This window comes from Bos grunniens, chromosome 10, assembly GCF_055505025.1.
Source record: "Bos grunniens cultivar Pamir isolate PY7600 chromosome 10, Bosgru_T2T1.0, whole genome shotgun sequence".
Lineage (NCBI taxonomy): Eukaryota > Metazoa > Chordata > Mammalia > Artiodactyla > Bovidae > Bos > Bos grunniens.
Window position 1 is genome coordinate 82,013,110 of NC_141174.1, and position 24,896 is coordinate 82,038,005.

Below are 24,896 nucleotides of genomic sequence, written 5' to 3' on the forward strand. Positions count from 1 at the left end.
ATAGACTGTCTCTGGTGTCTATCATCTAAGGAAACTACTGGCCGTGCCACATGGCTTGTGAGATCTTTAGTTTCCCAGCCAGGGATTAAACCTGGGCCCTCAGCAGTGAAAGCACAGAGTCCTAACTACTGGGAAGCCAGGGAATCCCCCAAATTACTATATTTTAAGTGCCTTCAAGAAAATTATAGAGTTACCAAGGGAACATTTCCTGCAAAGATGGGCACAATAAAGGACAGAAATGGTATGGACCTAATAGAAGCAGAAGATATTAAGAGAGGTGGCAAGAACACACAGAACTGTACCAAAAAAAAGGCCTTAATGACCCAGATAACCATGATGGTGTGGTCATTCACCTAGAGCCAGACTTCCTGGAATGTGAAGTCAAGTGGGGCTTAGGAAGCATTATTATGAATAAAGCTAATGGAAGTGATGGAATTCCTGCTGAGCTATTTCCAATACTAAAAGATGATGCTGTGAAACTGCTGCATTCAATATGCTAGCAAATTTGGAAAAGTGAGCAATGGCCACAGGACTGGAAAAGGTCAGTTTTCATTCCAATCATAAGAAGGGCTGTGCCAAAGAATGTTCAAACCACTGCACAATTGTGCTCATTTCCCATGCTAGCAAGGTAATGCTCAAAATCCTTCAAGTCTGGCTTCAGCAGTATTTGAACCAAGAACTCCCAGATGTACAAGCTGGATGTAGAAAAGGCAGAAGAACCAGAGATCAAATTGCCAACATCCACTGCGTCATAGAAAAAGCAAGCTAATTCCAGAAAAACATCTGCTTCATTGACTACACTAAAGCTGTTGACTGTGGAATCAAACTGTGGAAAATTCTGAAAGAGTTGGGAATACCAGACCACGTTGCCTGCCTCCTGAGAAACCTGTACACAGGTCAAGAGGCAACAGTTAGAACCAGACATGGAACAGCTGGTTCAAAATAGGGAAAGGAGTACGCCAAGGCTGTATATTATCACCCTGCTTATTTAACTTATATGCAGAGTACATCATGTGAAATACTGGGCTGAATGAATCACAAGCTGGAATCAAGATTTCCAGGAGAAATATCAATAATCTCAGATATGCAGATGACACCACCTTAATGGCAGAAAGCAAAGAGGAACTAAAGAGCCACTTGAAGGTGAGAGAGGAGAGCAAAAAAGCTGGCTTGAAACTCAACATTCAAAAAACGAGGATCATGGCACCCAGTCCCATCACTTCACAGCAAACAGGTGCAGAAAAAATGCAAACAGTGATAGACTTAATTTTCTTGGGTTCCAAAATCACTGCAGATGGTGACTGCAGCCATGAAGTTAAAAGATGCTTGTTCCTTGGAGGAAAAGCTATGACAGAACTAGACAGTGTATTAAAAAGTAGAGACATCAGACATCACTTTGCCGACACAGGCCCACATAGTTGAAGCTATGGTTTTTCCAATAGTCATGTACAGATGTGAGAGTTGGGCCATAAAGAATGCTGAGCACCAAAAAATTGATGCTTTCGAACTGTGGTGCTGGGGGAGACTCTTATGAGTCCCTTGGATAGCAAGCAGATCAAACCATCAATCCTAGAGGAAATCAACCCTGAATATTCATTTGAAGGGCTGATGTTGAAGCTGAATCTCAATACTTTGGCCACCTGATGAAAAGAGCCAACTCACTGGAAAAGACCCTAATGCTAGGAAAGATTGAGGGCATGAGGAAAAGGGTGTGAAAGAGGATGAGATAGATAGTTGGATGGCATCAACTCAATGGACATGAGTTTGGGCAAACTCCAGGAGATAGTAAAGGACAGGGAAGCCTGACGTCCATGGGGTCACAAAGAGTTGGACACAACTTAGTGACTGAAGAACAACAACAAAAGTGGTGACTTATATGTTAAAGTGTTCCCACTCTCCTTCAAAATACTTAATTTCAAGTTCTTACAACTAATAGAAAATTTCTTGAAGAAACAAACGTTAAGGATTAGTGTTTGTCTCTATACACTAATCTTCATGTACACACAAGAAAATGAGGCTTCACCTTCTGGGAAGCATTGGGCCCATTAAATACTGACTCACAAAGTGTGAATGGCATCTCCATGCAGAGATCTTAAGCTGCAGGCTCTGTAGCTAATGTTACAGGGTATCAGCAACATGAAGACATGGGCCCAGTCGGTACCACGTAGGAAGACAGCCGAGGAGATGTGAGAATCCTCACAAACATGGCCATGTCTTCCTGCTGGTTTTAGATTCACCCAGATCTGTAAGAAGTTCCCCATCATCACTAGCACCCCAACTGGAGCAGTTTATCCCACCACTAGCAGTGAATTCCTCTAAGTAGAAATTGGAGGTGGGGGAGTATGGAAAAAGGACTTCAACATTTTCTTTGATCCTTTGCTTTGAAACCAAGGGGTGATACTTAAGGCTGAGGCCAGAGAAAACCATGAAAATATTCTTCAGTGAGTTATTGGAGGTGAGTCACAACAGTGGTTTACAATTATTCCTTTGAATCAGTCTTTTCACATAAGGAATTACATGTCGACTGTTAGCCAATCAGCCAAGATCATTTTGATTACAATTACTGAAAAAAAAAGAAGCCCATGTTACAAGTAGGCAGATCTTTTACAATCTACTTATTTCAGCCAAAGAGAAAAGAAACATCATCTTTATTGCCCCTTGAATTTAAGTTATGTTAAATTTCTGTTAAAGGAACAAACATTTTATTTCTAAATATTTCTATTTATCAATTTACAGAAAAATGTTTGTTTTGCAATACTTGTTTAACTACAAGTTATCCAAGTCAAGAAACAAAAAAGTTGTGTACCCTTTGCCAAATAAGGCAAAAATCACAGTGTGTTGGCTCAGTATTAATATATCAAAGGATTAAAAAAAGTGAAACAAATAATGATTTTGATAGGAGTTAAAATTTAATATGTAATCCTGATAAAAGTTTTAGTAAATAAACTATAGTTGAAGGAGTATCTCCCTAACATGGTAAAGAATATCCAGTCAACAGCCAGAAATGTTCTTAATGTCTACACACTTGTTCCCATTCAAGTCAGCAAGATGTCAAGGATGACTGTGTAACTGTCAAATTACAGTGTTCTGGAAGGTCTAGATAATCCAGTAAGGTGAGAAAAGTATGGGAAGAAAATTATCATTGTTTGCAGATTATAAAATTACTTTCCTAGAAATTAAATTACCAGAGCTAATAGCAGTTTAGTAAGGAGGCTAAATTTAAAATAATTCAGAAAAAATCTAGTACTAGGCAGCTAGAAATATCTTTGGATAAAGAATACCATTCCAATAACAACAGGCAAAAGGATCCTAAACTTGAATATTTAAAAATCTACATATAAAGTATATGGTATATACATCAATAATCACTTTTCAAATTATATAACTACACAAAATACATGCATTTAACATGTAATCTCTATACACAGAGAGTAAAGACTTTGAAGAGAAAAATTAGGCAAAAGCAGTAGACGGTGATTCACAGAAGAAATACAGATGGTTGGCTAACAAACACACAAAAAAATATTCATTCTCAGTAGTTACCAAAGAAATGAAAATTAAAGGAAGATGCTCATTTTTGCTTATCAAATTAGAAATTAGTTTTTAAATTTAAATTATATCACCCTGTTGGAGAGGATTTGGACAAATAGGCATTTTTACAGATGTCAGTGCTGTAGAAACAGGAACAACCTATTTGGAGGGCACATTTACGAAATACACATTCATACTTCTAGTACTTTTATCTCAAAAACTCTGTAAATAAATCCTAATGAAAATCAAAACATTTTTACAATAGTGAAAAATCAGGAATTTGTTAACCGATTCATGGTGCACCCAAACAATACAAATACTAGGTAGTCACGGAAAATCATGTTTCAAAGACTAAGAAATGCCTTGGTATAATGTTCCAGATACAATGTTAAGTGAGGAAAGCAGGATACAAAGCCCTCTGTATACCACAATCCCCAAATTATAAATTATCTATATGGCAGACACTGTTCACTGCCATGAGGCAATCCATACCAGAGGCTGGAAAAGCCAAACATTCATTGGCTAATCTTGGCAGATCGGGATGACCACATTACGCTGTTCTGGTCCCTGAGACAGAAGCAGACATCTTTCAGGGACCATGGGAGGTAGAGCGCCTTACAGGGAAGTCTATGCTTTCCTTATAAAAGGGATAGATGAAGCTGGTTTCCCACGAATGAAATACGACAGCTCTAGTAGCCATTTTGAAAATGTGAAGGCAAGGCCAAGGGAGCTGCAAAGGCGTTGACTCTGGCACAGCAGAGCTGCTGAGCCAACTGCCAGCAACTGCCTGCTTCTGGCTTTTCTATTTAGTGAAAAAAATAACCCTTTATTTTGTGGGGTGGGGCCATTACACCTCGATTTTTGGTCACATGCATCTGAACATTATTCTTACTGATACGATATATATGCCTAGTAAAAACTTTAAAATGTTAATAATGATTATTTTTGAGCAGTCAAATTATTTTCCCCTTTACAGTTTTTTTTTTAAAAATTAATAACAAAAAAATTAAAACTCAAATATCAGACACGTGGCATAATATAGCTTTTTAGAAGACACATACATTCATTCAACATGACACCATCGATAGGAGACCAACGCGGGGTCCAGTTTTCTGACAGCTAGTTGGCTACTGGCCTATGTTGCATTCAGTCCCCTCACGTAAAATGAAAACGGGCTCCTGCGTGTTTTGAGTACGTGCTTCGGACCCCTTTGGCCGTCAGATGAAGCCAGAGGACCCCTACTCAGAAAAATGTTTTTAATCACATAAAATATATAAGTTCAAAGGAAACCAATTATACTGAAGTATACTTAATGTATCACACTATTAACACTAATTTATACTCTAATAAGATGTATGCTTCCTTATTAATATACTCAATAAAAAGATCCAGCAGCAGGACTAACCACCACCATAACACTGGGGTGTGATGAGCATAAATGACATTGAAGATTTCTGAAACAGCTAAAAAGTGATATGAAGACATTTGATTTCTACTGGTGCAAATGTGGTCTGATGCCAACAGGCATCGTTGAACGAAATTATAAATTTCAGTTAAAGGTCAGTGAAAATCCATGCAGTTCATGGACCCTCTGAATTCTCTGGGGATCCTCTGGAGTGGCTGGTGCTCTTGAAGACCTCTTTCAACTCTCAGTCTATGAGCCCAATAAAAATTAGGATCTTTTACCTGAACTTCAGTTATTATCTAGTCAGTGAATGTTAACAGATTGGTTTTTACAGTTATTTCTGAAAGAAAATAATACAGGTGATTAGTTTTCATGTTGCTTTCATAAGGATCATTCTTTATGTTTAATACAGCCAAGTAAGCAAATAAAAAGGAATTTTATTATTTAGTATTAAAGAGAGAAAAATGAAAAGACATTCAGTGAAGCATTTGAAAGCACACCCCCTTTGAAATCTAAATAGCAAGACAAACAATGATGTAACCCCACCTTCTCCCAATTTGTGCTGGGAGATGGAGAATGGTCGCAGAGCTCTGTCAGGCAGGTATTGACAGATCAATCACAGCCCTGGTTCTTCAGCAACATCCCCTTATGAACCATGCTTCTGCCTCTCGATAGTCCTTGTTTCATGTTTTGCTCAGAATGCAAACCTTTCTTAAACAAATGTGTTCTTCCCAGTACCATTTCACCTGCAAAGAGAAGCTCCTGCACCCACTCCAGTACTCACTTAGCAGATGAGAAGTGTATGAACAGTTGCTTAAAAACAGTTGGCCACACAGAATCTTACCTTTATGGTTGTTCCAAACAACAGACAATCCATGCGTCTTACAATCTTCAACCAGTTCTTGCTACCAATGAGTGAAAACCCCTCCTGAAACAATTAAGCAAAATTAGCAACAGAAGCAGAAGAGACATAAAGAATAGCTGTGATACCGCTCCTTCCTATTAGAAAGTTATCTATCTAGTTATTCTATAACTTAAGCACAATAGAAATGACTCAATATCAACTGCCAAGGATGGCCCTTCCAATGAGTCCCAGTATCTCAGTCCTCTTCCTGAGTCATGATCAACATTAACAGTCTCAGCCTGTATTGCTTTTCTTAACCTTTTCATATTGAAAATCAACAAACCATTAAAGATATTTGCTATAAAATACAATGTTACGCCTCTAGGATTTGGCAAAATACAAGTTTATAATTCCTGGAAGCCAAAGGTTTCCATTATACTAACTCATTAAGTTATCTGCCATATCCCCAACTATATAGTGAGATTTCTCTTCATGAGAATCTTATTTTCAGATTCCTATGTATGGAAAAATGGAAGCAGTTTGGTTTGGGATGCTGAATGTCTAGTTCTTCATTTCAATCTGAAAAAAAAAAAACAAAAAAGGCAGAGAGAGCAGTAGAGGGAGGGCACATAAATCTCAAGGGAGGGACAACTGCTGGATCCTAAAGGTGTAAAGATAGACTTTTCTGTAGCTTACTAATAATGTTGACTGTGGCCGCTCACGAGAAGTGCTTAGCGTTTAGTACTAACAACTCACTCGGGGACGGGATAAACTGACAGCGTACAGAATCGAGCAACTGTATCTGCCTCACGGTGTTGGTCCACCACAGCCAGAGGGGGCGCTGGAGGGACGTGGGAGGTCCACAGCTCTTTATAAAAAAGTTTTCTGAACTCTCATCAAATCTCTCTTCCTAGATTTGAATATGATGAAAGCTACAACCTGCAAAGAAATTTTTTGTTCAGGAAAACTGTGGGTTAATTCCTTGACTTTTTTTTTTTAAAGGAGAAAAAAAAAGACCATTCTAAAATGTTGATTCTAAGAATTCTATTATTAATAGGAATCTTTTTTTTTTAATGAAAAAACAAGTCAGGCAAACCGTTTGTGATTTCTTTTTAAAACTCTCTCAGAAGCAGCAAAAAGAAACATATTCATTATTACCCCAACATGTAGAAACTGCTGTTTAAAATGGAAGTATGTGGGAAACGTGCACACACGCATTGCTAGGAGGAGTGCAAACTGGTACAGCCTTATGGAGGGCAACATGGTGTTATCAGAACTATGGATGCTTTTACTCTTCAACTCAGCAACCTCTGCTGGACTGAGGATTCCCTTCACAGATCAACTTGCACATACGAAGTGATGCATGGATGGGGTTAAGCATCTCCATATTTTTAATGGTAAAAGATTGGAAACAACTCAAGTATACATCAACAGTGGACTGGTTAAATAAAGTATGACACTCTATGCAATGAGATACTAAACAACTGTAAAAAACATGATGTCCTACATCAGTGCTGTCCAGTAGAAGTATAATTTGAACCACTTATGTAATTTTAAACTACTAGCTACATTTTAAAGGCATAAATAAACTGGTAAAATTTTAGTATTTAATTTAATACATCAAAATACAGTAGGAAGTGGCAACCTACTCCAATACTCTTGGCTTGGAGAATCCCATGGACAGAGGAGCCTGGTGGGCTACAGTTCATGGGGTCATAAAAGAGTCAGACATGACTGAGCGACTAATATATCAAAACATGATCAAACACTGTAAAACATTATTAAGATAGTTTATGTTCTCTTTTTTTTTGGTACTAAGTCTCTGAAATCCAGTGGGGTCGCACAGAGTCGGACACGACCGAAACAACTTAGCAGTAGCAGCAGCAACAGTGGGATTCACACTTATATCACAGCTCAGCTGAGATGCTGTATTTTAAATGGTTAACGTGAAATGCAGTCCTACCAAATCAACAGAGTTTAGTGGGATAATATTTTACAGTGCTTTAATTTTTAAACTTAAATTTTAAATAAAAGTTAAAATTCTGTTTTTCAGTTGCACCAGTCACATTTCAAGTGTTCAGTAGCCACAGATGGCTTACAGCTCCCTTCCCAGTCTTTATGTGTTGATCTGTGAGGTACACTGTTCTGCTGGAAAGCAAGCTACAGAACAGTGTTCATGATGTGATATCTTTGTATAAGGAAAGGAGGGAACATACAAGGTATACTCTTATTATTTGCGTGCATTTACATTTTAAAAGGGCTTCCCTGGTGACTCAGTGGTAAAGAATCTGCCTGCCTGCAGGAGTCTGGATCTGATCCCTCAGTCAGGGAGAAGGAAGTGGCAACCTACTGCAGTATTCGTACCTGGAAAACTCCAGGGGCAGCGAAGGCTGGCGAGCTACCATCCACGGGAACGCAAAAGAGTCAGTCACAGCTTAGCGACTGAACAATAACAATAACATTTTACAAACTGGAAGGATGAGTACACAAGAGACTAATACAAATCATTATCTGTAGGGAGTGAGAGTGAACAGTACGGCCGGGGCAGAGGTTGAAGTGAGATTTTTTACTATTTATCTTTTTATACTGTTTTGATTTTTCAACCACATTAAGCCTCATATGCATGCATGTGGGAATATTTGGGTAAACAAGAATTCCCATTCCAATATGGCATAAACTCAAGGAAGAGAAGAAAGCAGGACCTAAATAAATCCATCTATGGGAACTCTGTACTATTTTTACAACTATTCTGCAAATCCAAAGCTATTCTAGAATAAAAAGTTTATTAGAAAATAAATGAGCGGGCCCTGGCCCTGGCCTGACTTCCTCTAGTCCTCTGACTTCCTACCTCTAGGCCACTGTGGGTCCCCAGAGACTTCACTTGGCTAGCTCACACATCCCTCCATGTCAGCTCGGCCAGACTGGGAGAGTTTTCTCCACAGACACTGCCATTCCCATATGCGGCTGCCTCCATGTATGGCATCACACATCCCAGTCAGCCACCACCCTGAGTGATCAACCTGGCATCCCACTGGGCTCCTTTCCTCACTGCTCCCTCAACACCAGTCAGTGCCCAGGTCTCGGAGAGCCAATCTCCAAACAGCCTTCTCATCCCACCACCCTCCCAGCGTACACCGTCCCTGCTGCATCAGGCTGCTCCTCACGCACTGATTTTGTTGTAGAGCTTGTTCCTGAAGTGGCCTTCCTTTTTCACTGGTCTTTCAAAACCCCACTTTATCCCAACCAAACCCCACAAGGCAAAGCTGGCTGACCTCTCAGAATTCTATGCTCTCTCAGGATCTTGTACTTACCATGCTATATTGTAATTAGTTACATTTCTTTGTCCCTGATAAGAATGAGGAGGAATCCCTAGGCAGTGCAAGGCAGGTTCTAGAATGTGTCTTATTACCCCTTGAATCCTTGGGAACTATCACAATGTTTAGCAAATGTCACTAGATTAGCTCCTGCAGCCCCTCAGTCCAGGACTCTGGAGTGGCTGTGCCGGAACAGGTATGGCCTTCCTCCCTGACAACACCTTTGAGATGAGCCATTTTATGGCTCTTACTCTTCCGCTTAGCCAAACCACCCTTCCACAGAACTTCACACACCTCTTCCCTCTGCTTCCTCTCCCTGACTTTATACCTAGTTAACCTCTAACCACTGTTCACTTCACCCTAACCCAAATCTCGGCTGGGCCACCCTAGGACGCTTTCCAATAGCACCGTACTGTTTCTTTCATAGCATTTATCAGTTTGTGTGTGTGTGTGTTGATTGTTCGACATCTATTTTTTCACTAGACTATTAGCCCAGACAGGCAGGGGCTACGTTTGTTCTACTTACTATTATTCATACAATGGGCAACCTTGGTGGCTCAGTGGTAAAGAATATGCCTGCCAAGGCAGGAGACTTGTGTTCAATCCCTGGGTCGGGAAGATCCCCTGGAGAAGAAAATGGCAACCCACTCCAGTATTCCTGCCTGGAGAATCCCATGGACAGAGGAGCCTGGAGGGTCACAGTCCATGGGGTTGCAAAGAATCAGACATGACTTAGTAACTAAACAGTGACAACAACAATACACTCATTATAATCTTTGACACGTAGAAGATGATTCAGCAAGTTTTAGTGAATGAAAGAATGAAATTTCATGAAAATCAACAAAATATTTCATGCCGATGTAATTTCTTGGGAATGAGATCCACAAATTTATTACCTGTCCAATGATGCAGAACATCTTGCTTTTTTTTTTTAAACACTTCATCTTATTCAAGATTCAAAAAGGGCTTTTTCATTCTAATGTTTTGGGATTTAGTAAAAAGAAGTCTGTATACCTAACCACTTGTCATTCATACATTCCTACATTTTAATAGTTGATCTCCTTATCTCTGAAAATCCCCCTCTTGGAATCTCCTTGAAGGAGACGGCTCCTCTGTGCCACCTCTTCTAACCTTCTCAGGTAAGTGACTTGCTCTGTGCTCCCGCAGCACACGGCACCTGCTGCTACTGAAACACACCCCGTGTCTGAGCTCCTGCTACGGCCAGCCACTGTGCTAGGGTTTAACAGAGACACAGAGGCTGCCCAAAAGGAAGGGAGAATGCATCACACTCACCCAGGGACCTCGCCTGGGATGCTGTCCCCCCACCAGCCAAAGGAATCCACTGTTAACTGATGAGTCTGCCAAATGCCCTGCAAGTGCTGGGGTAGAAAAATGGTTTGGAATTGATAATGGGAAGGAAGAGAAGTGGAATACTCTAGGAAATACCAAATTTATTATAAGACAAAAAGAACAGAAGCCAATATCAAGAACTTGAGTCTAGGATAGAGGAGTGTGGAAGCTTAGAGGAGTGAGACTTTCTAGTGAAGAATGGTCAGCAGTCAGGTGATGTCCAGGGATAGCATAAAAACAAGGGCTAAAAATCTGCACTGAAATCAGCGGTCAGGAGGTGCTGTGCAAGGTAATGTCTGTGTACCTGTCTGTCATTCTGTCCCTCCCCTTCTAGTTCCCCTTTTATCGAAAACTCCAAAGAACATTCATCTTTGTATCTTGCATATCTGTTGAATAATCAAAGAATGCCAATCGCTGACACCCCCTATTTCCTCCAATCATACTTTGACCCATCCCCTCATGCTGTCCAGCTCTGCAGTCTCCTTGAGGTGCAGTGGCCAGAACACCACACGACTCCAAGGTGGGGGTTACACCACACTTTATATAAAGAGAGCCTCAGGCTTTGACTTTCACGTATTATAAATTATAAACTTCATTTCCAGATTTTAGTTATCCATGTTCTCCTTGGTCCCTGTCATTATAAGTAAGAGTTACAAGTATTATAAAGATAAACCAAAATGATCACAATAAACTGTGGAAAATTCTGAAAGAGATGAGAATACCAGACCACCTGACCTGCCTCTTGAGAAACCTATATGCAGGTCAGGAAGCAACAATTAGAACTGGACATGGAACAACAGACTGGTTCCAAACAGGAAAAGGAGTACGTCAAGGCTGTATATTGTCTGTCACCCTGCTTATTTAACTTATATGCAGGGTACATCATGAGAAACGCTGGGCTGGATGAAGCACAAGCTGGAATCAAGATTGCCAGGAGAAATATCAATAACCTCAGACATGCAGATGACACCACCCTTATGGCAGAAAGCGAAGAAGAACTAAAGAGCCTCTTGATGAAAGTGAAAGTGGAGAGTCAAAAAGTTGGCTTAAAGCTCAACATTCAGAAAACTAAGATCATGGCATCTGGTCCCATCACTTCATGGCAAATAGATGCGGAAACAGCGGAAACAGTAGCTGACTTTATTTTTCTGGGCTCCAAAATCAATGCAGATGGTGATTGCAGCCATGAAATTAAAATACGCTTGCTCCTTGGAAGGAAAGTTATGACCAACCTAGACAGCATATTAAAAAACAGAGACATTACTTTGCCAACAAAGGTCCGTCTAGTCAAGGCTATGGTTTTTCCAGTGGTCATGTATGGATGTGAGAGTTGGACTGTGAAGAAGGCTGAGTGCCGAAAAATTGATGCTTTTGAACTGTGGTGTTGGAGAAGACTCTTGAGAGTCCCTTGGACTGCAAAGAGGTCCAACGAGTCCATTCTGAAGGAGATCAGCCCTGGGATTTCTTTGGAAGGAATGATGCTAAAGCTGAAACTCCAGTACTTTGGCCACCTCATGCGAAGAGTTGACTCATTGGAAAAGACTCTGATGTTGGGAGGGATTGGGGGCAGGAGGAGAAGGGGACGACAGAGGATGAGATGGCTGGATGGCATCACTGACTTGATGGACGTGAGTCTGAGTGATCTCTGGGAGTTGGTGATGGACAGGGAGGCCTGGAGTGCTGTGATTCATGGGGTCGCAAAGAGTCGGACACAACTGAGCGACTGAACTGAACTGAACTGAACTTAGAAACCTCTCAGGTCTGACTTCACCTACTAGTTTGAGCAAGCAAGTCAAGAGGGTACCATAGTGGGCACTGGCATTTAGCTAGGTAAATTAGCTTTAAAACCATGCTGCTGCCGCTGCTGCTGCTAAGTCGCTTCAGTCGTGTCCAACTCTGTGTGACCCCATAGATGGCAGCCCACTAGGCTCCCCCGTCCCTGGGATTCTCCAGGCAAGAACACTGGAGTGGGCTGCCATTTCCTTCTCCAATGCATGAAAGTGAAAAGTGAAAGTGAAGTTGCTCAGTCCTGTCCGACTCTTAGCGACTCCATGGTAGATATGATTATAAGGGCCGGAAAGAAAATACAGCATTTAACTTTTATGGAAATAACAAGAGAAAGTCCTCACATTTGCTACAAATATCCTGACTGAGAGGAAAAGAGCACAGGAGAATACGGTTACAAAAATAACTTGATGACTAAGCATTTGACAGTTCACAATACAAGTGAGTGCCCAAGCCCAGGGTACCAAAAGGTACCATGAATGTGAAGCACTGAGGTGCCAGGTGACTTATTTGAAAAGGAGACTCTGACTTAACCATCATGATTGTTTTTCTGACTCACTTTCCTTGGAGCTCAGGGTTTGTGAGGTTCAAATTACACTGAAAGCAGGAAAGAAAATATCCATGATAAAGAAGCTGCTACAAAATATGAAGGTGATGTGCAGAATGAAGAAAGCAAGCAAAATAATTGGATTTTTTAATCTTAAAATGTCAATAATCACAACCAATAGCTATTTATTAAGCAAATAAAGAACAAAAAAGTACCAAAAAAATAATTTATAGTTGGTATAAGGATAGATTTTGATCTCAGATTTGAATATGGACTTTTTTCACTACATTTAGAAATACACAATATTGTACTTGGAGAAGAAATAGTTGTTTTACTTGGAAAGAACTACACCACACTTACCATGAAGATAAACACCTATCTCAGTTCAAACTAACACACCCATTCAATAACCTGCCTCAATTTAAAGTTATATTTTCCTGATTTGTAAGAGGTATTTAAACAATTTGGCTTTATGCTGAAATACAGGCTGTTTTGAAGGAGTAAGATAAATAAATATTAATGAATAATGTCAACAAAACAAAGACCACATTTTAGAATATTTAACATCTAGAAATCACAATATGCCGTGAAAAGTCACAATTTGTTCCAAAAATATTTATTAAGGGTCTAACGTGCCAGTTACGTACCAGATTCTACGATTCAAAGTCAAATAACACATGGCCCCCACCCCCAGGGACCAACAGTTTGAGGAAATCAATCAACGAACCATTCAGCAGGAACAGCCAAAACAGACGCGGCAAGTTCATGTTTCTGCAGAAGCACAGAGAAGAGGCCTTAGATGATAAGGTCCAGAGGAGATAACCCCTTAAGCGATTCTTAAGAGACTTATATTTTGAAATAATTTATTTTTAAGTTTGCAAAATAGATTTTCCAACATTTATGACAGTACAGAAAACAGTATAATGAACCACCACGCACCCATCTTCCAGTCACAATTTTCATAATATGGTCAATCTTATTTCACAGCTCTGTAATATCATCACATGTCTTTATCACTATTCATGTTTCTGACTTTATTTTATACTGCTTCATTTTTTTTGAATAGGGGTCCAATTATGATCTACATACTATGACGATTAATATGTCTTGTAAGTCTGGTAAACTACTGATTCTTTCTTTCATCTCTTTTTTCTCCTTACTTTTCTTTTTTTTTGAAGAAACTGGGTCATTAATCCTCTAAATGAGAGATCAGCCGGGTTGTTTTATTTTTCTTACTGTAAAGGGCCAGTGAGTAAATATTTTAGGTTTTGTGGAATCTGTAGTCTCTGTTACAAGTATTTACGTCCACGGCTGCGCTCTGTAGCATGAGAACAGCCACAGCCGATGAGCATGACAGTGTTTCAACAAAACTTTATTTGTGGACATGGGATTTGAATTTCATATAATTTTCACATCTTGCACAATATTATTGTTTTTTTCCAACCAGTTACATAATGTAGAAACTGTTATCTCACAAGTCTTACACACACAAAAAAAAACCAGGCAGTGAGGCAGGTCTGTCCCATGGGCCATACTTTGCTGATCCCTACTCTAGAGTTATCCTTGCTAACTTTTGTAATTGTATCCTTATTGTTTTTTAGTATATACCTCTGTCTCATAATTATAGACTGGTAATCAGATCAAGAAGCTTGATCAGTTCAGGTTTGATATTTTTCCCTTAGATTTTGTACCTACTTCCTACGTGGTCATGAGTGATTCCACAGAAATGTCTTTTTGGCCTTTTTTGGTGAAGTTAGCAGCCATTGATCATTTCTGCCAAGACCCACTGATTTCATCAGTGGTGGCAAAACAATGTTTTAGTTTTTTCATTCTTTTTTTTTCTTTTTAAAATATCTTTATTTTTGGTTTTGGCTGTGCAGGGTCTTGGTGGCTACGTGCAGGCTTTCTCTAGTTGCAGTGAGCGGGGCTACTCTCTGGTTGCAGTGTGCGGGCTTCTCACTGCGGTGGCTCCTCTTGGTGCAGAACACAGGCTCTAGGGTGCACAGGCTCAGGAGTTGTTGCACACAGGCTCAGTTGCCTCATGGCATGTGGGATCCTTCAGGACCAGGGGTCAAACCGGTGTTCCCCTCCACTGCAAGGCAAATTCTTAACCACTGGACCACCAGGGAAGCCCCTCATTCATTCTTCATTTATGAGCTAAAATACATCTATAAAGAGAAAGTGTTTCATCAACTACTTTGTTTCTTTAGGTAAAAATAGGAAACAGGATAAATGCTTGATTTTTTTCTTATATTTGCCAGCTTTCAAAATAATGAGGTGGTTCCCTAGTACTTCCCTGGTGACTCAGACAGTAAAGCGTCTACCCACAACGTGGGAGACCTGGGTTCAAACCCTGTGTCGGGAAGATCCCCTGGAGAAGGCAATGGCACCCCACTCCAGTACTCTTGCCTGGAAAATCCCATGGATGGAGGAGCCTGGTAGGCTGCAGGCCATGGGGTCGCAAAGAGTCGGACGCGACTGAGCGACTTCACTTCGCTTCCCTAGTACACTCCAATGATGACAATGAGGTATTTTTTTTGAATTATCATTTGAAACTCACAAATTAAAATGTATTTGCTGTTTCAATCCATTGAAGTTATTGATCCTCTTTGGTTAGTGAGAACCTTCTCAAGTTGACTTCTGAATTCTGAAAAGCCTTTACTAATCTCAAGGCAGCAGAAGCTCAGCTGATTCCTTGTTTCTTCCTGTACGGAAGATGAAATCACACAGGTCTTCAGCTGTCTGTGATTTAGCCTCATATACTCATATTCTGAGGGTCAAAGAAATGCCTCATCTTCTGGTTGTGTTGTAGATGTCATGCATGGTAACTGGCTTTGTCTTCCTATTTCATTCATTTTTATGGAGAGATCTGAGAAGATTCAGGGCTTCCATGGTGGTTCAGGTGGTAAATAATCTGCTTGCAACGCAGGAGACCTAGGTTCGATCCCTGGGTCGGGAAGATTCCCCTGGAGAAGGGAATGGCTACCCACTCTAGTATTCTTGCCTGGAAAACACCACGGACAGAAGAGCCTGGTGGGCTACACAGTCCATGGGGTCACAAAGAGTTGGACACAACTAAGCGACTAACACTTTGAGAAGATTCAAAAGCTATGATGCCATTTCTGGCCAAGAAGGAATATGAGAGTCAAAAATTATACTTCTGTCATAAACAACTAGAAAGCTGGACAAACTACTGGCAACAACTGTGGTCAGACGATGGAAAGCAGGGAGTGCAGGACTGTGATACTTGATAAAAAGGTAACAAATGAAGTCAGCCCTAAACAAAGGGAGGGATATACCTTTTCTTAGACTAGATTATGACAGTGTTAAGATTTAACTCTCTCCAAGGTGACATACAGACTCAAGGAAATGCCAGGTAAAACCTTGTAGAAATTTATAGATCTGACTCTAAAATTCACATGAACACGCAAAAGACCTAGAATAAGCTGGAAAATGGCAGAATTGAAAGATTTACACAACTACTTTCAAGAGCAGTACAAAATTAGGGTAACCAAGACAGTATGGCTTTGGCATAAGAACAGGCATGTCATGTCACAGAGCAGACTCCAGAAACAGACCCTCACATACACGGGCAATTGATTTCAATAAAAGTACTACATTAGTTCAATGAAGAAAGTACAGTCTTTTAAACAAATGAAAATAAATAAATTCAAAAAAACCAAAAAATTAAAAATAGAACTCCCATATGATCCAGGAACCTCACTTCTGGGAAAAAAAAAAATGTGGTATTGGGACAACAAAATTATTCATATGGGGGAAAAAACCCTTGACCCTTAGCTCACACCATTTTAAAAAATTAACTGAAAATAAATTCAGGCCTAATAAATAAATGACAGGCAAAGATTTCTTTTATAGGACACAGAAAGTATGAACCATGAGGCAGCATTTCATAAACTGAACTGAAAAATTTAAATCTTTAGCTCTTCCAAAGACAATATTAAGAAGATGAAAAAGTAAGCCAAAAAGTAAGCCATAGTATGGGAGAAAATGTTCACAGTACATACATCAAATAAAGGTCTTGAAATTCAGAATATATATATTTTAAAAACCTCTGACAGAATATCCAGAGAAAAACCATAATTCAAAAAGACACCTACACCCCAGTTTTCACAGCAGCACTGTTCACAGTAGCCAGGACATGGAAGCAGCCTACATGTCCATCAGCAGAGGATACATACAGACACTGGGATATTACTCAGCCATAAAATGGTATGAAACTGGGCTATTTGTAGAGACATGAAGGAACCTAGAAAGTGTCATACAGAGTGAAGTAAGCCAGAAAGAGAAAAACAAATATATATTAACACATATATGTCAAATCTAGAAAAATGGTATGCTGCTGCTGCTGCTAAGTCGCTTCAGTCGTGTCCGACTCTGTGAGACCCCACAGACAGCAGCCCACCAGGCTTCCCGTCCCTGGGATTCTCCAGGCAAGAACATTGGAGTGGGTTGCCATTTCCTTTTCCAATGCATGAAAGTGAAAAGTGAAAGTGAAGTCGCTCAGTCGTGTCCGACTCTTAGCTGCCCCATGGACTGCAGCCTACCAGGCTCCTCTGTCCATGGGATTTTCCAGACAAGAGTACTGGAGTGGGGTGCCATTGCCTTCTCCGAGAAAATGGTATAGATGATCTTATTTGCAAAGCAGAAACAGAGACACAGACGTAGAGAACAAATATATGGATATCAAGGGGGAGGAGGGGGGTGGGAAGAACTGGGAGATTGAGACTTAACACATATGCACTACTGATACTCTGTATAAAATAACCAGTGAGAACAGACTGTCTAGCACAGGGAGCTCTACCTAATCTTCTGTGGGGGCCTGGATGGGAAGGAAGTCCAGCAGGGAGCAGATACATGTATACCTACGGTTGGTTCATTCTGCTGTACAGTAGAAACTAACACACACTGTAAAGCAACTATACTCCAAAAAAATTAATTAAAAAAAAAAACTTCTGACAACTCAATAGGTAAAAGGTAAAACTGATAAAAAGATAACAAATGAAGTGTTACCTTTTGATCATCCCAATACAAAAGAGGAGGTATTAATGGCTAATAAACACCTTAAAATATACTCAACATTCATTATCAGAGAAATGTCAATTAAAATCACAATGACATACCATCACAAACCCAACAGGTAAGCTAAAATTAAAAAGATTAACAATACCAAGTGTTGCCTAGGATAAGAAGCAGCTGGAATACTCATGCATTACTGGCCAGTTTATACTGGTACACAACTACTTTGGAAAACAATTTGGCAGTTCCTTATAAAGTATAAAACATACTTACCATACTATCCAGCAATTTCACTCTTAGGAATTTTCCCAGGGAAAAAGAAAATACATATCTACACAAAACCTTATACACTAAAAAAAAAAAAAAAGGAAACTTGTGCAGTAATGTTCATGATAGCTTTATTCATAAAAGCCTCAAATTAGAAACAACTCAAATGTCCAGGAACACTTAATTGGATAATCTATAGAATATTCATAAGATGGAATAAAACTATGCAATAAGAGAGAATGAGCTACAATAACATGGGTGAATCTCAAAAACATACTAAGTAAAAAAAGCCAGATGCCTAAGAGTTCGTATTATATGATTCTGATTATGTGAAACTCTAGAAAATACAAATTTAATCTGTATTTTCTACAGAAAGCAGATAGGTCAGTAATTACCTAGGATTAGATGTAGGGGATATTTACAGAAAAGTTTTCTCCTTTTAAGGGTCATAAAAATGTTCTACATACTGACTGTAGAGGTAGAAGTTATCCAAAGGCCTTTTACTGTATATAAGGGGAGGGGAGTCTATGCCGCTAACATCTTCCCAGGATCCTCGGCTGACTTCTGAAGGATAAGTCTAAATTACTGGATTAAGAAGAGGTAGTACAACACGAGCAAAGATAGAGGCAAGAAATAACTTAGGATTCAGCAAGTACAAACTGCTCCATGTATGGCTGAAGGGACGTGTGCATAGATAGCAACACTAGGAGAGGAGGCTGGGAAGACAGAGTCTTTGAAAGGGGCCTTTTCTGTTAGGTCAAAATGTTTATATCTACCAAAATGTCCACATAATTCTTCTAGTTTCTGTCAATGTGGTGAAATACACTGATTTTTTAAAATATTAAGCTATCCTTGCATTCTTGAAAAAACCTACTTTTGCCTGGTGCACTGGGATGACCCTGGGGGATGCGATGGGGAGGTGGGCGGGGGGGTTCTGGATGGGGAACACATGTGCGCCCGTGGCTGATTCATGTCGATGTTTGGCAAAAACCACTACAATATTGTAAAGCAATTAGCCTCCAATTAAAATAAATTAATTTTAAAAAGAGAAAAAACCACTCCACTTTGTTGTAACATATTATCCTTTTTATGTATTCAATTTGCTGTTATATTAAAGACTTTTACATTCACAAAAAGGTCAGTAAGAGAGATTCTCCTATAATATATTTCTGTAAATTATTCTTCTGATATCTTTCTTATCAGAAAAATTAGGAACTTCTTTCTTCTTCTGTTGTCTGCAAGAGTTTGTACGAGACTAATATTGGTTCTTCCTTAAATGTCTGAAAGAATTCGCCAGACAAATTATGGACCTTGAGGTTTTCTTCATGGGAAGGTCTTAAATAATGGAATCTGTTTTCTTAATAAATATTGTATTACTTAAATTTTCTATTCTTTTTTCTATTCTATTCTGTTTTGGTAAGTTGTATTTTTCAAGAAATTTATACATTTCATCCAAACAACCAAACTGCATGATATAAAGATGTTAAAAGTATCTTTTAATTTCTTTAATGTTTAATGCTCTTCAAGTGGTATCCCCCTTTTCATTCTTAATATTACATTTTCTCTAGTTTTTAAAAAATCAGTCTTTGTTATGGCTCATCAATTTTGTTAATCTTTTCAAAGCACTTAGTTTTGGCTTTGTTGGTTATTTTTCTATATTTGCTTTCTGATTCATTGATTTCTTTTTTGTTTCTTCCCTTCTGTTTTCTTTACATTTGATGTGCTATTTTTCCATCAATTTAAGCTCTAAGTTTAAATCACTGATTTTCAGTCTTTCATCTTTTCTTATCATGGAGATTAGATCAGATAAACAAAGTGCCTGAAGAACTATGGACAGAGGTTTGTGACATTGTACAGGAAGCAGTGATCAAGACGATCCCCGAGAAAAAGAAATGCAAAAAAGCAAAATGGTTGTCTGAGGAGGCCTCACAAATAGCTGAGAAAAGAAGAAAAGTGAAAGGCAAAGGAGAAAAGGAAAGATATACTCATTTGAATGCAGAGTTCCAAAGAATAGCAAGAAGAGATAAGAAAGTGATCCTCAGTGATCCTCAGTGATCAATGCAAACAAATAGAGGAAACCAATAGAATGGGAAAGACTAGAGATCTCCTCAAGAAAATTAGATACCAAGGGAACATTTCATGCAAAGATGGGTACAATAAATGACAGAAATGGTATGGAACTAACAGAAGCAGAAGATATGAAGAAGATGTGGCAAGAATACACAGAAGAACTATACAAAAAAGATCTTCATGACCCAGATAACCACGATGGTGTGATCACTTACCTAGAGCCAGACATACTGGAATGTGAAGTCAAGTGGGCCTTAGGAAACATCACTATGAACAAAGCTAGTGGAGTTGATGGAATTCCAGTTGAGCTATTTCAAATCCTAAAAGATGATGCTGTGAAAATGCTGCACTCAATATGCCAGCAAATCTGGAAAACTCAGCAATGGCCACAGGACTGGAAAATGTCAGTTTTCATTCCAATCCCAGAAAAGGCAATGCCAAAGAAGGTTCAAACTACCGCATAATTGCACTCATCTCATACACTAGTAATAATGCTCAAAATTCTTCAGACTGGGCTTCAGCAATATGTGAACCGTGAACTTGCAGATGTTCAAGCTGGATTTAGAAAAGGCAGAGGAACCAGAGATCAAATTGCCAACACCTGCTGGATCATTGAAAAAGAAAGAGGGTTCCAGAAAAATATCTATTTCTGCTGTCTTGACTGTGTCAAAGCCTTTGACTGTGTGGATCACAACAAACTGTGGAAAATTCTTGAGATAGGAATACCAGACTACCTGACCTTCCTCCTAAGAAATTTGTATGCAGGTCAAGAAGCAACAGTTAGAACCGGACATGGAACAATGGACTGGTTCCAAACTGGGAAAGGAGCATATCAAGGCTGTATATTGTCACTCTGCTTATTTAACTTATATGCAGAATACATCATGCAAAATGCCGAGCTGGATGAAGCACAAGCTGGAATCAAGATTTCTGGGAGAAATATCAACAACCTCAAATATGCAGCAGAGAAGGTGATGGCACCCCACTCCAGTACTCTTGCCTGGAAAATCCCATGGATGGAGGAGCATGGTGGGCTGCAGTCCATGGGGGTCGCGAAGAGTCGGACACGACTAAGCAACTTCACTTTCACTTTTCACTTTCATGCACTGGAGAAGGAAATGGCAACCTACTCCAATGTTCTTGCCTGGAGAATCCCAGGGACGGGGGAGCCTGGTGGGCTGCCATCTATGGGGTCACACAGAGTTGGACAGGACTGAAGCGACAGCAGCAGCAGCAGGAGATATGCAGATGACACCACCCTTATGGCAGAAAGCAAAGAAGAACTAAAGAACCTCTTGATGAAATGAAAGAGGAGAGTGAAAAAGCTGGCTTAAAGCTCAACATTCAAAAAACAAAAATCATGGCATGTGGTTCCATCACTTCATGGCAAATAGATGAGGAAACAATGGAAACAGTGACAGACTTTATTTTCTTGGGCTCCAAAATGACTGCAGATGGTGACTGCAGCCATGAAATTAAAAGATGCTTGCTCCTTGGAAGAAAAGCTATGACCAACCAAGACAGCATAATAAAAAAGCAAAGATATTACCTTGCCAACAAAGGTCCATACAGTCAAAGCTATGGTTTCTCCAGTAGTCATGTATGGATGTGAGAGTTGGACTATATAGAAAGTTGAACGCCGAAGAATTGATGTTTTTGAACTGTGGTGCTGGAGAAGACTCTTGAGAGTCCTTTGGACAGAAAGGAGATCAAACAAGTCAATCCTAAGGGAAACAAGTCCTGAATATTCATTGGAAGGACTGATGCTGAAGCTGTAGCTCCCATACTTTGGTCACCTGATGTGAAGAACTGATGCTGGGAAAGATTTAAGGCAGTAGGAGAAAGGGATGGCATAGGATAAGATGGTTGGATGGCATCACTGAATCAGTGGACATGAGTCTGAGCAAGCTCCAGGTGTTGGTGATGGACAGGGAAGCCTGGCGTGCTGCAGTCCATGGGGTCACAGAGTTGCACAGGACTGAGCAACTGAACCAACTGACTAATCATGGAGAGTGGGGCCATAAAGAAGGCTGAGCGCTGAAGAACTAATGCTTTCAAACTGTAGTGCTAGAGAAGACTCTTGAGAGTCCCTTGGACAGCAAGGAGATCAAACCAGTCAATCCTAAAGGAAATCAATCCTGAATATTCGAAAAGCCGACTCATTGGAAAAGACCCTGAGGCTGGGAAAGATTTAAAGCAGGAGGAGAAGGGGATGACAGAGGGTGAGATGGTTGGATGACATCATCGACTCAATGGACATGAGTTTGAGCAAGCTCCAGGAGATAGTGAAGGACAGGGAAGCATGGTGTGCTGCATTCTATGGCGTCACAGAATCGGACATAACTGAGCGACTGAACAGCAATATAGTTTTATAATGACTACAAAATGTCCTCTAAGCACTCCTTAGAATAACAAATACTTGACTTTGGCACTTACATTACACATACTTTAAAATGTGCACTCCATCATTTTGGGTACAGTGTTGTATGTATGTTGATTAGGCAAGACTGTTCATTGGTTTATACTCTAGTGCTTACTGACTTTTGTCTGCTCTACTATTTGCTATTAAGAGAAGTATATTAAAATTTCCCACCAAGACTGGATTTGTCTACTTTTTCTTAAGTATTTTTTTTGTACGTTAAGAAATTTTTAAAGTTTATCCCAGTCATTTACCTCTGCTAAGAAGACTTTCTTTATGCCTCGGCCCATCCCCAAAGAAATACTGACCCTCTGGGTCCCTATACCTTGAGCACACTGTTGCTGCGGCACACACCACTCTGTCCTACGCAGCTTTCAGCAAGGCCCATATGCACACTTGTATCTCTTAGCTCAAGAATAACAATCAAATGCTTGAAGAAGGTCAAAAGGTACAAATTTCCAGCTATGAAACAAGTCATGAAGATGTAACATATACCACGGTAACCATAGTTAACAATATTCTATAGTATGTTTGAAAGTTGCTAAGATAGTAGATCTTGAAAGTTCACATCAGAAGAAAAATAATTTAACTATGTAAGATGACAGATGCTTAACCAGATTTTTGTGGTGACCATTTCTCAGTGTATACAAACATCAAATCAGTACATCGTATACCTGAAACTAATAAAATGTTAATGCTGTTTATGCCTCAATAAAAGTAAAAATTTAAAAAGAGTGATATTCAGTAGGCATTTATCGCTGAATGAATAAAAATGTCCAATGACATAAAAGAAGTCATGGATGGATTTCTTATAAAGAAATATAATGATGAATTACAAACTCCCAGGAACTAGATTTGAAGTACTCTTTTCAAAAAGGTAGTTACAGATAACACATAACACAACTGAACTATGTAAGGCCAGGAAAATGAGGGTAAGTGGGTCATACAAATCTACCAAAGCCATTGCAAAGTGAAACGACCATCTGGTTCAGAGGTGTATCCAGCACAAAGTGGAACGAGGTGGTGGTGGAGGCGTGCCACGTGCAGCTGCTGATGAATCGATCCCCTAACATTTCCATGGCTTTGGCTATGTGCACCAATCCTTACTGCAAAATGTCCTTAAGATTTCTTAAGGAAATCTATGTAATTTGCTCAAACAGTCGATAAGTCTTTAAATTTTTTTAAATTGTGATAAAAAATACATAAAACCATCACAATCACTTTTAAGTGTGTGGTCAAGTGGTACCAAGCACATTCACACTGTTGTACAATGTATCCCCAGAACCGTCTCATCTTACAAAACTGAAATTCTGCACCCTTTAAACAATAGCTCCTCCTTTCCCCCTCCCCCGGAAAACCACCATTTCCCTTTCTGTCTCCATAAATTTGACTACCCTGAGGACCTCGAAGAAGTGGAGTCATATAGTGTTTGTCTTATTGGGACAGGCGTGTTTCACTTAGCATAATGTTTGAGATTCATTCCTGTTGTAGCATGTGCCAGACTTCCCTTCCTTTCTAAGGATGAATATTATTCCATTGTCAGATACACCACATTTTCGTTTATCCATTCATTTGTTGATGGATACATGGGTTGCTTCCACCTTCTGCCTATCTACTGTAAATAATGCTGATAAAACAGGGGTGCACAAATATCTCTGAGACTCCCTGCTCTCAATTCTTTCAGATATGTACCCAGAAGTGGAACTGCTGGGTCACGGGTTGTTGCTGTTGCTGCTGTTCAGTCGTTCAGTCCTGTCCGACTCTTGGCGACACCATGGGCTGCAGCACGCCAGGCTTCCCTGTCCTTCACCATCTCCCAGAGCTTGCTCAAACTCAACTCCATCAAGTCAGTAATATCATCCAACCACTTCATCCTCTGTCGTCTCCTTCTCCTCAATCTTTCCCAGCATTAGGGTCTTTTCTAATGAGTCAGCTCTTCAAATTAGGTGGCCAAAGTATTAGAGGTTCAGCTTCAGCATCAGTCCTTCCAATGAATATTCAGGACTGATTTCCTTTAGGATTGACTGGTTTGATCTCCTTGCAGTCCAAGGGGACTCTCAAGAGTCTTCTCCAAAACCATAGTGCAAAGGCATGAATTCTTTGGCGTTCAACCTTCTTTATGGTCCAACTCTCACATTCAGAAACGACTACTGGAAAAACCATAGCTTTGAATATACATACAGACCTTTGTCGGCAAAGTAGTGTCTCTGCTTTTTAATATGCTGTCTAGGTTTGTCATAGCTTTTCTTCAAGGAGCAAGCGTCTTTTAATTTCATGGTTGCAGTCACCATTTTACAACCCTACTAACAGTGCACCAGGGTCCCAAT

At 39.8% G+C, this 24,896-nt stretch overlaps 1 protein-coding gene across 8 annotated transcripts in view; it reads right to left on the bottom strand.

The window, feature by feature from the left end:
- REC114 (REC114 meiotic recombination protein) overlaps positions 1-24,896 on the bottom strand; it is a 194,127-nt gene that overhangs the window by 17,831 nt on the left and 151,400 nt on the right. For all 8 annotated transcript variants that reach the window (XM_086322602.1, XM_086322601.1, XM_086322605.1 and 5 more), the window contains exon 3: positions 5,781-5,864. In XM_086322602.1, coding sequence (XP_086178728.1) covers positions 5,781-5,864 — 84 coding nt within the window. The remainder of the gene's footprint in view (positions 1-5,780; positions 5,865-24,896) is intronic.